Source organism: Sorex fumeus, unplaced genomic scaffold (genome assembly GCF_029834395.1).
Source record: "Sorex fumeus unplaced genomic scaffold, SorFum_2.1 ptg000008l, whole genome shotgun sequence".
Classification (NCBI taxonomy): Eukaryota; Metazoa; Chordata; class Mammalia; order Eulipotyphla; family Soricidae; genus Sorex; species Sorex fumeus.
Genome location: NW_026606065.1, coordinates 2,214,868 through 2,229,323, shown reverse-complemented (window position 1 = coordinate 2,229,323; position 14,456 = coordinate 2,214,868). Strand labels below are relative to the sequence as shown.

The following is a 14,456-nucleotide window of genomic DNA, read 5'->3' as shown; positions in this document are numbered from 1 at the left end:
GGCAAATGCCCTACCTGCTGTGCTATTGCTCCAGCCCCTTGAAATTTTTTTAAAAAAATATTTTAATTATCACTTTGCTTTTTCCATCACACCTGGTGATACTCAGGTGTTACTCCTGGCTCTGCACTCAGGAATTAGTCCTGGCATTGCTCAGGGGACCATATGGGATGCTGGGATCAAACTCAGGTAGGCCATGTGCAAGGCAAATGCCTTATCACTCCGCCCCCCACACTTTTGAAATTCTAGACACTTATTTGATATCACAGTAGAGAGACATTCAGTATCAAGTGAGAATAGGTAGCCTCAAAAGAGCAAGGAAAAACAGAGAGCAGTGACTTCCATTGTTTTTTGGCTTCTTTTCCGTTATGCACTCCAATAAATCATGGAACACTGAACAAGAGACAGAACAGAATAGAAGGGAAATATCCCCAGTGACTCAATTTCCCCACTTATATGACCACTTAGTGATCTCTTTGGCTAACACAGGCTGGAACTACTCATCTCAGTCAGGAAATGTTCATGGGTGTCAAGGCTTCTAGACATGTATTTGGTCTTCCTCTTAACCGTGACTCTTTAAGGGAGGGGTGGTTTCAAGTATTTCTCGTTTTGAATACTCAACAGTTTCTGTCATCTGAAGGGAGTGATATTTATTTAGAGGTGAATAAAAAGTTGCTCTACTCAGTTTGTGTCCTTGGTCATTCACGAAACATTAACTCTCAAGAAATAGATGTTCATTGTCTTACGCTTACACCAAACCAGTCCAACCCAGAGTGGGACAGAAAAACTGAGCACAAGAGTAAATTACTTGGCTGAGAAAATAAGGCCTTAAAAAGATAAATGATTAATCTTATATAAGATGAACAATCACAAATTCTTAGTAGGAATTTGATGCCATTAAATATATATTACACACTGTAGGTATCAAAGATTGTATAATCCATGGAATAGATTTTTAATAAAGATAATAATGTCAGTGGTCCTCAGACTTCGATATTCTCATTATTTTTCCAGTGTGGCCTAAGGAAAGTAATTTGCTTAATACCAAGTATTAGTCCTTTAGTTGTGAAATGGAGACAGAATGCAACTGGTCAGTTTATCTAACAGAATTTTCTCTCTAAAGAGCAGATCAAAGGATTTAATATGTACGAAAATTACGCTAGAATATGAAAATCAGTGTTATTACTGTTCATTCATATCCAGTGAGTATTTATTCATAACCTACCTGTTGTGTTGGGTACTTTGGTTAATAACTAATTTTTCCTTCATCAGGAAGGAGTCTTTAACTATGCCGCTCATACAACACATATTTTAAAATTTATTTTTAATAGTAGGTGCATTATTTTACCCATGCTTAACATGTCTTTAATTAGTCCACAAACAGGTAAATGCTTCCATATTTACATGCTGAGAAAACTGCATTTAAAAACAATTCTCTTTGAAACTAAAATCTATTTCCTTTCCACTTAAGGACAGCAGGCTCTTTTGTTGGATTAATGCCAATGATCCACAGAAAGATACCATGAAGATCTGGCTTCTTTCCAGTGGCTTGAATGAATTATTTATGTCAGTAAAAAATGTCCATATACGTAGTTCAAAAATATGTCATTAAAATAAATCGGTATGTAAGTCGATATGAAGGAGAAGAGAGATAGTCAAGGTAAAGCTTGGAATTAATATAAAAACAGAAATCCATTATAAGTAATTTCATAAATTATTTTAAAACTATAACAGCAGTATGAAATTCTAATTGCAAAAGTGCATAATCTGTACCTTATTTTATAAGGCCAAATCAGGATAAACAAAAGAACAATTCAATTGGATAGTCATATATATATATATATATATTCATATACTCTCAGCTGGGCTGAAGCGATAGCATAGTGGGCAGGGCGTTTGCCTTGCATGTGGCCGACCCGGGTTCGATTCCTCCATCTCTCTCGGGGAGCCCAGCAAGCAACCAAGAGTATGGTGCCACATGGCAAGCTCCCTGTGGCATATTTGATATGTCAAAAACAGTAACAAGTCTCACAATGGAGACGTTACTGGTGCCCACTTAAGGAAATCGATGAACAATGGGAAGTGCTACAGGACAGTACATACTCTCAGACAATTTTTGAATTCAGTGTTATAAACGTCAGATTTCTATAAAGTACGGTTGTCATGGGATATAGTTGTCGTGGAATTAACTTTTGTTTTTATCAATATGATCTTACATTTCTAGTGTTAGAACAATATGGAAATTAATCTTCCACCGTTCTTCCTAGTTCTCAAAGTAAGACTGAAAAATACTCACTGATAAAGATAGCTTTGAATACTGCTGTTAAGGTCATGGACATTCAAACTATTATTGTAGACATATATCAAAAACATCCAAGTACAATATCATACCTGACATAGCTAGCTCATTCTTACACGCCCATAGGAAAAGATCAATATTAGATACCTTAAATTGTTTACAAGAAATCCTTGATGTTAAGATCCGCTAATGGGTCCTTTGCTGGAGGTTTCTTGGGACTCTGAGTGGCAGGTGTAGGACTTGGAGAAAGCTAGTGGGGAAAAGCCAGCCCGAGAGAGCAGAAACGGAAAGCAGAGACAGAGAAGCATTAGGCGGACCACGTACTACAGAAAACAACATGCAAAGGATTAGATGACCAAAAGTTTACAAAATCGACTTTGTTCTACTTAGTCACGGCTTACATTTAAGTTTGAATTAGCAAAATGCACTTCAAATTATATATACGTATATTTTATTTTTTGTGCAATTCTCTGACACCAGATTTATACAAAGCAAAATCTGGGGACTCTGGTAGAACAGTATGAGTATGAGTTAGGAAAGATTTGAAACACTAGTCATATAAAAGATATTATGAATGCATAGTCAAACAAAATATTTCTCTACATAAAAGCATTTTTACTTTGAGTTATTAGTACAACTAAACTAATAAGAAAATTTTAACAACTTTTCTCACAGTGAGAGTGAGTTTAAGATAAAAATCAGTTTTTAGAAAGAAATTTAAGAGATTAAATTTATTAGCTAAATATACTAGATATATATATAATTTTATTTTTGCTTTGGGGGTTACACCCGACAATGCACAGGGGTTACTCCTGGCTTTGCACTCAGGAATTACTCCTGGCAGTGCTCAGGAGACCATACGGGATGCTGGGAATCGAACCCTGGTCGACTGTGTGCAAGGTAAATGCCCTACCCGCTGTGCTATCACTCCAGCCCCCTATACTAGAATTTAATACAAAGTGTATGAAATGAAAGCCAGTAAAGTTTTGGGTCACGATGTTGGATGAGTAAATAGTCTCCTAGTTGTGTAAACCTCAAATTTCCAATATTATCTGTTCAGTTTGTAGAGAAGATTAATTATTAAATACCCTAAGAAAGAATTATACCAAACTTGCAACAAAAGCAATAAAGAATCAACTTACCTTGTTTCTATTCAACAAGTACCAAAAAATTATTTCATTGTGTGACAGAAATAAGTTCTAGAATCAGGCTTTTGCAAGAATGACAGTAACAAGGCTTTGAAGAATGCCAATGAATCTATACAAAGTAGTAACAGTATATATACCTCTGGGTTAAATTAGTGTCCTGTGCTTTGACATGATGGATAGCTCAAAATTCGGGGACCACAGAGTGGAGATGTATTTTTTACTAGTTTAGTAAGGATGTTTATGATGCACCTGAGGATTTTTTAAAAATACATCTTCAAATGATTGACTGACTCCAACATGTCTCAGCTAAATTTCCAATTTAAAAACTGGAAAAATCAGAGGTCATGAGACCATTTAAGGGCTGGATACTCTAGGCCCGGAGTTGAATGCCCAAGTCTATATGGACTCAAAAACATCAAACCCTTCTTGGATGAGCACTGTTGAGAGGTTCTTGTGGCCTTCAGATTCTTTGGGCTCTAGCGGCCTGTGTCACTTGGTCAGAGCACCCAACTGCAGGGCTGAGTATCGGCAGAAGTAGCCCCTAAGTCTTGCTTACCAGCACGTCCGAGGAAGATAATCTCCTAGCACCCCCCACCCTTTCGAACCACGACGACCACCACCACCACCAAAACCAAATGGAATCATATCTCATAGTAAGAGCGGGAAAAAAATACATGTAAGGCTTAAAAGTGTCAGGAAGATAAAGACTCAAGAATTAGTCCATGACTAATAATTATATGGAAATGTAATATCATGTTAGCAGTCAAGGAAAGAATAATGAAATATCTCGGTAATCAGTAGTGGCTAACATTCATTTTATTATTTAGTAATATAAACTATGCTCTTCTGATATATAAAAATATAATCCTGCGACAGAGAAATAATACAGCAGGTAGGGCACTTGCCTTGCACATGGCCCGTCTGGATTCAATCCCTCGTACCCATATGGTCCCCTAAGCCCCACCAGAAGTGACCCCTGGACACAGAGCCAGGAGTAAATGTTGAGCACTACTAGATGTGGCCCCCAAATAAACATAGAAAACAGAAAATAGAACCCCCGAATTATGATATGGCATACCATTTTCTAAATAATTATTAATCCAATTACTGATTAAAATGCTGTTTTAATTATATATGTTTTAAATTTTGATTGTTTGGGGGTTTGTTTTGCTGGGGGTCATCCCTGGTAATTCTCAGAGGTTACTTCTAGCTCTGCACTTGAATTACTCCTGGCAGTGCATAGGGGACCATATGAGATGCCGAGGATTGATCCTGGGTCAGCCTCATGCAAGGCAAGTGCCCTACCCACTGTGCTATCTCTCCAGTCCCTTAACTTTGATTCTTATAATTAAGTAGATGCTATGCAAGAAAAAAGCTGCCTAAAAAAATAAAAGAATTTTCCTCAAAAGGTTTTGCTATACTAAATACAAAAAAAAAGTTTAATTTCAATATTCACCTAAGTTCATAAAAAACACACATATTCTTTCCATAAAGGTGGTAAATAGTTCACAGCTATGTTTAAGAATCTAGAAAACATTCACAAACAATACCCTTTTTAGAATTTAAATGTATTTAGTGAAATTTAAATACCAATATTATCCCTGACCTTCCTGATCACTCCCACCCCTCTAAGCAACTCTTGACATACTTCAACTGCCTCAGCACAGGCGAGGCAATTTCTCATTAAGTTAGTGCTTTCGTCATAAGTCTTTTGAGGCTAGGGCTTCTCACATGCTAAATTTATCTCTTTGAAAATCCAACATTCTTCCTCTTGTTCACAGCAGCTATTGAACAGTTCAAGGAAAGAAGCTGAAAGCCAAGTCTGAGAACAGGCAAGAGTGTTTAAAATCCCTTAAGTACAAAAAAGCCCTCAAGGCGATTGTACTACATTCAGAAAGTCATAGTAAGAATTCTATAGGTAATATCAGTGCTCACTGGTAAGCTAAATAGTCTAGAGGGGCCCGTGAGAGAGTATAGGGGTAAGACTCTTGCCATGCACACGGCTGACCCTGAATCAATCCCCACGGCATAGGGTCTCCTGAGCACCACGGGCGTGAACCTTGAGCACAGAGTCAGGAGTTAAGCCTGAGCATCACCAACTGTGCACCCCTTGCCAAAAAAACTCAGGACTCAGAATTGGAGTCAGCCTTGAGAGAAAGACACACTATGTGACTAGAGGGTTGAGTCTTTGGGCCAAATAATATCAGCCTGATGCACAGGAAGGAGGTGAGTTGGAGAGTTCGATCATGTGAGCAGTAACTCAATCAACCATTGTTATTTAGTGAAACTCCCCAAATTCGAAACACTGACGCTTAGGTGAGACCCAGTTTGGTGAAACTATGATGACTGACAAACAGTGATGGCAGCTGAATAAGAAATTCCCAAGAATATACATAATTACTTTGGCTGGATCTAATTTGTATCATTTAACTATAATAAACGGCAATGATAAAATCTGGCTTTCCTAAACTCTGAGTTGTTACAGAAATTTACATAACTTGAGAGTTGTCATGAGGCCCTTAAAATTGGTATGCAGATGGTCTGAAGTGAGGGTAAACCTTAGAAATCTCAAACGTGTTGCTGGAGTTGAAATGAGGCCATTAGTGTGCAAACTGTTCTCCTCGGAAAGGGCTGTTTGGCAAATCCACTGTAATGTCTCAAGTCTTGGGCAAAGTTGTCAGTTTGGAAGACTGCATCCCTAACCTTGAACTTGGAGAGCATGGAGATAATAAAACAACGTATCAGAAGGGTTCACTTCGTTGGAATAAATGTCTAGTTACCTTAAATGTCTGATTGTTCTTAGTTACCTTAAATGTCTGATTGTTCTTAGGAATTATTATGAACTAAGTGGGCAAAGAGTGAAGGGAACTTATTTACATCCTTTTTCTTTAAATCTTTAAATCACACACAATTAAGAACTAATCTGTCTTCCATGTTCCCTTTCCTTTCGAAGCACAGTTATGAAAGTGACATTCTAGCCCCCTTTTCAGAAACACTTTGCGAAACGACAGTTTTATATTCACAAATAAAGGCCATGATCTTGTGGACAGTCTGAAAACTGACCTGTGTGCCCGGCACAGCTGCAGCTCCAAAGGGTGGCCTCATCATGGGCTGTGCAAACATGACTGGCTGCTGTGGCATCATGGGCATGCCTGAGCCAGCAGGAGGCTGAAAAAGAAGCAGGTTTGATGGCAAGAGGGGCAGCTACCCCAGGGAGAGGCTGGCATTCACGTCCCTACGATGGCTGTCCCGACCTCTGACAGTTTCAAGTCCAGGAGAAAGCATGACTCATGTGCTTGAACCCTGGATTCTCTGAGGCTGGCAGATGGTAGAGAAACACTTAGAAGAAGCAGGCAGCCGGGCTGGTCACATAGCATCCTCCTCCCTACCAGGTTTTGTTATTTATCTGTCTCTTCTAAGTATATCTCTTGAAGAGATAAAACCTTGTTTTCTTATGGAAAAATGCTCAAATATTTGCTAGAGATACACAAAGAGTTCTAAGTATAATAAGGAACAGATTTTTTTTTTTTTTTGCTTTTTGGGTTACACCTAGCGATGCACAGGGGTTAGTCCCAGCTCTGCACTCAGGAATCACTCCTGGCGGTGCTCAGGGGACCATATGGGATGCTGGAAATTGAACCCGGGTTGGCCGTGTGCAAGGCAAATGCCCTACCTGCTGTGCTATCGCTCCAGCCCCCAGGAACAGATCCTTTTTTTTTTTTTTTTTTTTTTTTGCTTTTTGGGTCACAATCGGTGATGCACAGGAATTACTCCAGGTTCATGCACTCAGGAATCACTCCTGGCGGTGCTCGGGGAACCATATGGGATGCTGGGAATCGAACCCAGGTTGGCTGCACACAAGGCAAATGCCCTACCCGCTGTGCTATCGCTCCAGCCCCCAGGAACAGATCATTTTTGATGCATACTAAGAATATGTTTGACAAGTATTTCTTGAAAGTATACTTCAAAACATTATTTCATAACCATGTGCTCACAGGAATAAAATTTAAGCGAAGATTTAAGCATTTTATAACATGATAAGTTCAATCTAATCTAGATATGGTTTAAGCAGAAGACTAAATTTTAAAAGTTTTATTTGACTATATCTTGGAAAGAATTGTACTTTTTTGGAGTATTTATTGGACTGGAATGATAGCACAGCGGGTACGGCGTTTGCCTTGGGCGCAGCCAGCCCAGCCCAGCCCAGCCGGTTTCAATTCCTCCATCCCTCTCTGAGAGCCCGGCAAGCTACCGAGAGTATCCTGCCCGCATGGCAAAGCCTGGCAAGCTACCCGTGACATATTCAATATGCCAAAAAACAGTAACAAGTCTCCCAATGGAGACGTTACTGGTGCCCACTCGAGCAAATCGATGAACAACGGGAGGACAGTGCTACAGTGCTACAGGAATATTTATTAATCTCTAGTTTTGCAAAGGCCTTTGAAGTGCCAATTACAATTTCTGGCACTACTTGTCACTCACCATTCCAAATCCTGCTCCAGGTTGTCCAACAGATGGGGCCGTGGCAACGGGAGCGCCCGTACTGGTCGGAGGTACAGCTCCTTGCTACAATACAAACAACAGACACAACCCACAACGCATACACACACATACAACAACAAATAAAAGATAAAAGTTTTTAAATAAAATTAAATGTTTTAAGTGCATATGCCTTCAGAAAGTGGAATATGCATAGAAGCCTGAGGTGGCTCTAACGCCATGCCAGTAATATGAACAAGATTCCTAAATTAATTTTCACTACCAATGTTTGCTATCTTGCAGCTAACACACAAAGTGGGGATTCCTCTTCACCTTCTCATTATACCCAGTCTCACTTGTTTATAAGTCAGTCTTCTCTAATTTTGTCTTTCTCTAGCATTAGAGTCTGACAAGATGAGGTTAGACATTTGAAGACATACTTTAATTAACATTTTTAATGTTTGGTTTCTATTCTCCTCACTTGTACTATATTTTTCTGTGTCAGACCTTCTCATGTTTTAAATATGGTAATACTGTTACTAACAATATTGTTAATATTATTATTTACTACATTATACTTGACTGTGGGGCATTTGTACAAGGATCAAAATTAATTCTAAGTTTTAGGAAACATTTGGGTCTAGGTCAGACAATTTGAGTACTAGAATAAAATAACCTCATATTTCCCTTACATTTTGAATTAATCCTACTGGAAATCTTTAAATTTAAGCTAATCATTTAGGCAAAATATTAATTTTTTTCTTTTTGTTTTCCATTTTGGGTTATACCCGGTGATGCACAGGGGTTACTCCTGGCTCTGCACTCAGGAGTTACTCCTGGCGGTGCTCAGGGGACCATATGGGATGCTGGGAATCGAACCCGGGTCAGCTGCGTGCAAGGCAAATGCCCTACCCGCTGTGCTATCTCTCCAGCCCCCAAAATATTAATTTTTAAAAATACAATAGTAAAGTCAGCAAAAGTAGTACAGTAAGGAATCTCAAAGATCCTCACCATCCATAAAAAGTAATTAAAAAAACAAGAATAAATGATCAGAATCAACTCCTCCAAACTCTGAACTCTAATTAAAACTTTGTAGCAACTTAGGGTCGGAGAGATATTATAGCAGGTAAGGTGCTCATCTGCTGTAATTGCACACAGCTGAGCTGGATTTGATCTCCAACACCCATAGGATCTTCCAGTTCACCAGGAGAGATCCTTGAGCTCAGAGATAGGAGTCAGTCCTGAGCACAGCCAGATGTGGCTGTCCCCCACAAAAATTTTTATAGCAACTTAGATAGAAGATTCATCACAATAGGCTAAATCTCAATAAGCTTTGTAAGCTCTGTGACATTTTAACTTATCTAGTTCCTTCCACTGTTCTCGACCTCCACTATAGTCTTTAAAATTCATTCTCAGGATCTTTACAGCACACAGCCGCAGAGAAGAAAGGCCGGGGGGGGGGGGGGGGCGGCGCTACACAGCTCCCGGAGAATGCACCAGGTCCCAAAAAGAGCTGAGATCACCAGGAAGTCCCAGATGGGGCAGGTGCCACATCCTGCCTCCTCCAGATGGAACCCTGGTGACCAGGAGCCTCTACAAGCATAGCTCGAGTATACGGGAACCAGGACTTTTACTCCAAACCGCACGGCCGCTTATGTGGCCGCATGACATCTCCCTATATACAAAGTAATCAATGGAAAGTAAATCATCCAACGTTTCTCCCTGAAAATCAGACTTAATTCTTATACAAACCACAACACCCAATAGGAGAGAGAGAACTAAAGGGAATGCCCTGCCTCAGAGACAGGGTGGGATGGGGGGGATAGAGGGTGGGAGGGATACTGGGATCCATGGTGGTGGGAAATGGTCACTGGTGGAGGGATGGGTATTCAAAATAAATAAGTTAATTTAAAAAATTAAAAATGAAATAAAAAAAATACATTCTTAGGCTGTAGAGATAGTACAGCAGATAGGATAGGATGCTTGACTAGTACCCAACTGACCTGGATTTTATCCCCTCCCTACGTCCGGTCTTCTGAGCCCTGCCAGAGTGATCTCTGAGTGCAGAGCCAGGAGTAAGCCCTGAACACGGCCAGGTGTATCTCACACCACATTTCTCCACTCCACACCGCAAAAAAGAAAATATATTCTCAGTAATAGGATGAGAGGAGACAAAATATCCTGAATCATTTATTTTGTCTGATATAGTGGTGAACAGAAAACTTTTCCGCTGTCTTGTCAAACTGGAAATACATCTTGCCAAAATGGGAATGCACTTCAATGTTGTTACCTGAAGCCATGTGCAGAAATGATTTACAGGCAAGTGTCTCTTGAAGATAACAAGTAACAGAGCAAAAAGCAGACTAAACAAAGAGCTTGTGAAGAAAGGAAACAGAATGCATGCTTTGGGGATTGAGGGTTTGAAAAGCTCGGATCATACTCTGGGGAATTTAGAAGGTCATGCACATGCCCAGGGCTGTGCGCTTGCTCAGGAAATGCTTGAAAAACTCTCAAGTAGGTTTGGACATTTTGTGCAAAACACATGTAATGAATCGCTTAGGCAGAGTTATCAACTGGCTGGCTGAGTGTGAAGCATCCGTCAACAAACACAAAGATGAAAAAAACTGGAAGTTATTTATTTTTCTAGGAGCTTCACAAAGAAATGTCTATCATTGACTGCTGGGGTAAAGGAACTGAGACAACAGTGGTCACACATGACAAAAACCACAGACCCAATCAATTAGTTCTCAACAAAAAGCAACCAAACAGCAACTTTATAAAGCAATAACTTCAAATCTTTGGTTAGGGATAGAATCTTATTTCGGGCCATCATGTTAAAATACTCAAAGTGTTCATGTTTCTGAAAAAATGAGGCACAAATAAATTATATACCCATATGTGGAATCAACTTCCTTCAAATACCTTATGTAGAATCAACTCCTTATTGTTCTCCTTATTAATATCAACTCTTTATTAATCTCGTATGCAGAGTCACTCTTTATACCAAATACCTAAACTTCCATTTTAAGGAGCTTAAAAAAACCCAGAATCCTAAATCCAAGAAAGGAGCAGAATAAAGTAAAAACAATTAGAGTAGAAATAAATAAAATAAAAAAATAGAAAAAGAAAAGAAGAAAACAAAAGTTGGTGTTATGAAAAGATGAATAAAATAGACTTCCAGTAGACAAGCCAAGAAAAAAAAGAGAGAAATAATCAAAATCAGAAAAGAAAGTGGGGGCATTGCTAATAATATTATAGAAATAGAAAAGATTATACACATAATAATGCAAAAGGCAAAGCATATTTGTAAACATACAATTCTAAAATTTTCTCTTGTTTCATATTAGACTTAAGGATCACCCTTTAGTATTAACTGTTTTTTAGGAAAGAGAAAACACAACAAGCTTGAGAAAACTCTTCAGGAAAATCCTCTGTGGCTGACATGTGGGAACCTGGCTAAAAACTCACTGAAATAAAACTTTCATGATAATAATGGTGGGTTCCCACGCCCAAACTGGAAAATTGCTAAAATATCTTACAATGAGCTGGAGCGATAGCACAGCGGTAGGGCGTTTGCCTTGCACGCAGCCAACATGGCTGACCCGAGTTCGATTCCTCTGCCCCTCTCAGAGAGCCCTTCAAGCTACCGAGAGGATCTCGCCCACATGGCAGAGCCTGGCAAGCCACCCGTGATGTATTCGATATGCCAAACACAGTAACAACAAAGTCTCCAATGGAGACGTTACTGGGCCCGCTCGAGCAAATCGATGATCAACGGGAGGGCCTTTACTTTACTTTTTTATCTTACAATGAGATAAAATAGTAAAATTTCTAGAAATACAGAAACTGTCAAAATCGTCAAAACTGACTCAAGAAGAGAAAAAAGTAACCAGATGATTAAGTAATAAATAAAACAAACATCCATTACCATAAATCCCAGAGATTTATAAAAAAAAAGAACTATTATCAATGTTTTACAAGCTCTCTCCCCAAGAAAAAAATAAAAGGAGGGAGGACATATCCTAATAATTTCTTAATGCTTTGATATCAAAGACATCAAGAGGAATCCACATATTAGTGTATTTTATAAATATTGATGCATTAACTTTGAGAAAAAACACCAGAATATCAAATCCTATAGCATATTAAAGGAAGTATACACCATAATTAGATGATATTTGTTCCAGGAATGTAAGGTTGTTTTACGGGTAAATGGATTTTATGATTTTATGATTTTATGCAAAGCAGAATTTCAAGTACTATATCACTAAATTTCTAGTGCTTTTCAGGTTAGGGATAAATAATCCTAGAGATACAAGGTTCTTGATGGCCATGATGGTAGAGCCTACCAGATATATTTAAGATACTCAAATTCTGTTAAGGCTTTATGCATAATTTGGTTGTGTGACCAGAAAAGTTAAATAACTGCACCTACAAACAGCAAGAAATTTTAGAGACAAGACTGATATTTTTGACGCTCATATTTCTGCTGACTTTATTTTTCTGGAATATTCTTAGAAAAAGAAACTAAATATATTTTAAGGCATGGGAAAATGTGAGAGATTTTATGAGAGAATTGGGTAGAGGGGAAGATGTTAGAGAGACAGATTTCTGGAACAATTTGAAAAGTTGAAGCAAAACCAGAGCTTTGTTAAGGAGAAAGTAAGGAATTTGTAGCAAATCTATGTAGAGTATAAGACTAAATGAGAGTTACTGAAGACAGGCTAGCTGGGCATACCACTGTCTTTAACTATGGCCTAAAATATCAAGTAAATAAACATCAGGAATAGAATTACTGGTGGCTCTCTAATGAATTGTTTCTATTCTTTAAATTTTTCTTTTTCCAGATGCTTCTCTAAACATTGATGTGAAAACCAACTTTCTGGAATTTAATCATTGATAATTAAAAAATGTTTTGCTTAAGAAGCAAAAATGAGTTAGGATTAAAAAGCATTATAACCTCAATCTTAGTCTCATAATACCTGCCAATCCTATAACTAGCTGCCTGGCTTGTCCTAATGAAGCAACATGGTTCTTAAAGGCAGCTCAGATACAGAAGGGAACACCACGTAAAGGGTGTTTGGAGGACTTGCCGGGATGCAAGATACATTTAAAAGTAGAATACAGACCAAATATGATGGCCACTCAATGCCTCTATTGCAAACCACACCACCCCAAAGGAAAGAGAGAGCAAAAGGGAATGCCCTGCCACAGAAGCAGGGTGGGATGGCGGGGACGGGCTGGGGGTGGTAGGAGGGATGGTGGACCATTGGTGGTGGAGAATGGGCACTGGTGGAGGGATGGGTACTTCATCATTGTATAACTAAAAGCCAAGCACAAAAGTTTGTAAGTCTACAACTACCTTATGGTGTTTCACTAATTAAAAAAAGTATTTGATGAATTCTTATTTCTGTAGAGTTGATCTCAGGATGGGTGATAGCCAAGGAAAGTGTAACTTGATACCATCTTTAAAGAGCTTCTCCCTTCTTTTTCCTCTGGATTGATGGAACTCATTATTTAGTAAACTTCTTTACATAAGTCCTGGGCACCCACTGTTGTGGTGGTAAAATTCACACTGATCTTGGGGCTGGAGCCATAGTACAGTGGGTAGGGCGTTTGCCTTGCACACAAGCTGACCCAGGTTCTATTCCCAGCATCCCATATGGTCCCAGGAGCACCACCAGGAGTAATTCCTGAGTGCATGAGCCAGGAGTAACCCATGTGCATCGCCAAGTGTGATGAAAAAAAAAAATTCACACCGATCTAGGTCGTGTCTATTCTGAAAACTCACTTCTCTTCCTCTTTGCTCTCAATCATTTTTGTTGCTGTTTCTGGTGTGTGTGTGTGTGTGTGTGTGTGTGTGTGTGTTTTCAACCTACAATTGATCTTCCAGATACCAATTATTATTACCTCCTTTCCTCTACTCTCCTTCCCTTAGTCTCTGCTACCAAAGTGAAAGTTCTGAAACTGAACTGTTGAAAAGGTAAAGGTAAAGGTAAAGGCCCTCCCGTTGTTCATCGATTTGCTTGAGTGGGCCCAGTAACGTCTCCATTGGAGACTTTGTTGTTACTGTGTCTGGCATATCGAATACTCTCGGTAGCTTGCCGGGCTCTCCGAGAGGGGCGGAGGAATCGAACTCGGGTCGGCCATGTGGGCTGCGTGCAAGGCAAACGCCCTACCGCTGTGCTATCGCTCCAGCCCCATAAAAGTAAAGTAAAGGCCCTCCCGTTGATCATCGATTTGCTCGAGCGGGCCCAGTAACGTCTCCATTGGAGACTTTGTTGTTACTGTGTCTGGCATATCAAATACTCTCGGTAGCTTGCCAGGCTCTCCGAGAGGGGCGGAGGAATCGAACTCGGGTCGGCCATGTTGGCTGTGTGCAAGGCAAACGCCCTACTGCTGTGCTATCACTCCTAAGTAAATGCTTTATTCTGCTAAGGGTAATACCATTAAGACACAACCCCCTCAACGCTACATTAAAGAAAACAGGCAAGTCAATTCCTTTAATTTGGCAATGATGACGTGAGATTCAA

General features: G+C 39.4%; 1 protein-coding gene across 1 annotated transcript in view; it reads right to left on the bottom strand.

Moving 5' to 3' along the window:
* The window catches only part of SNAP91 (synaptosome associated protein 91), a 165,130-nt gene that overhangs the window by 1,789 nt on the left and 148,885 nt on the right, over window positions 1–14,456 (bottom strand). The window contains exons 25-27 of the mRNA XM_056110026.1: window positions 7,927–8,010; window positions 6,508–6,612; window positions 2,444–2,546 (exon numbers count right to left, since the gene is read on the bottom strand). Of these exons, the coding sequence (XP_055966001.1) occupies window positions 2,454–2,546; window positions 6,508–6,612; window positions 7,927–8,010 (282 nt within the window). The 3' untranslated portion in view covers window positions 2,444–2,453. The remainder of the gene's footprint in view (window positions 1–2,443; window positions 2,547–6,507; window positions 6,613–7,926; window positions 8,011–14,456) is intronic.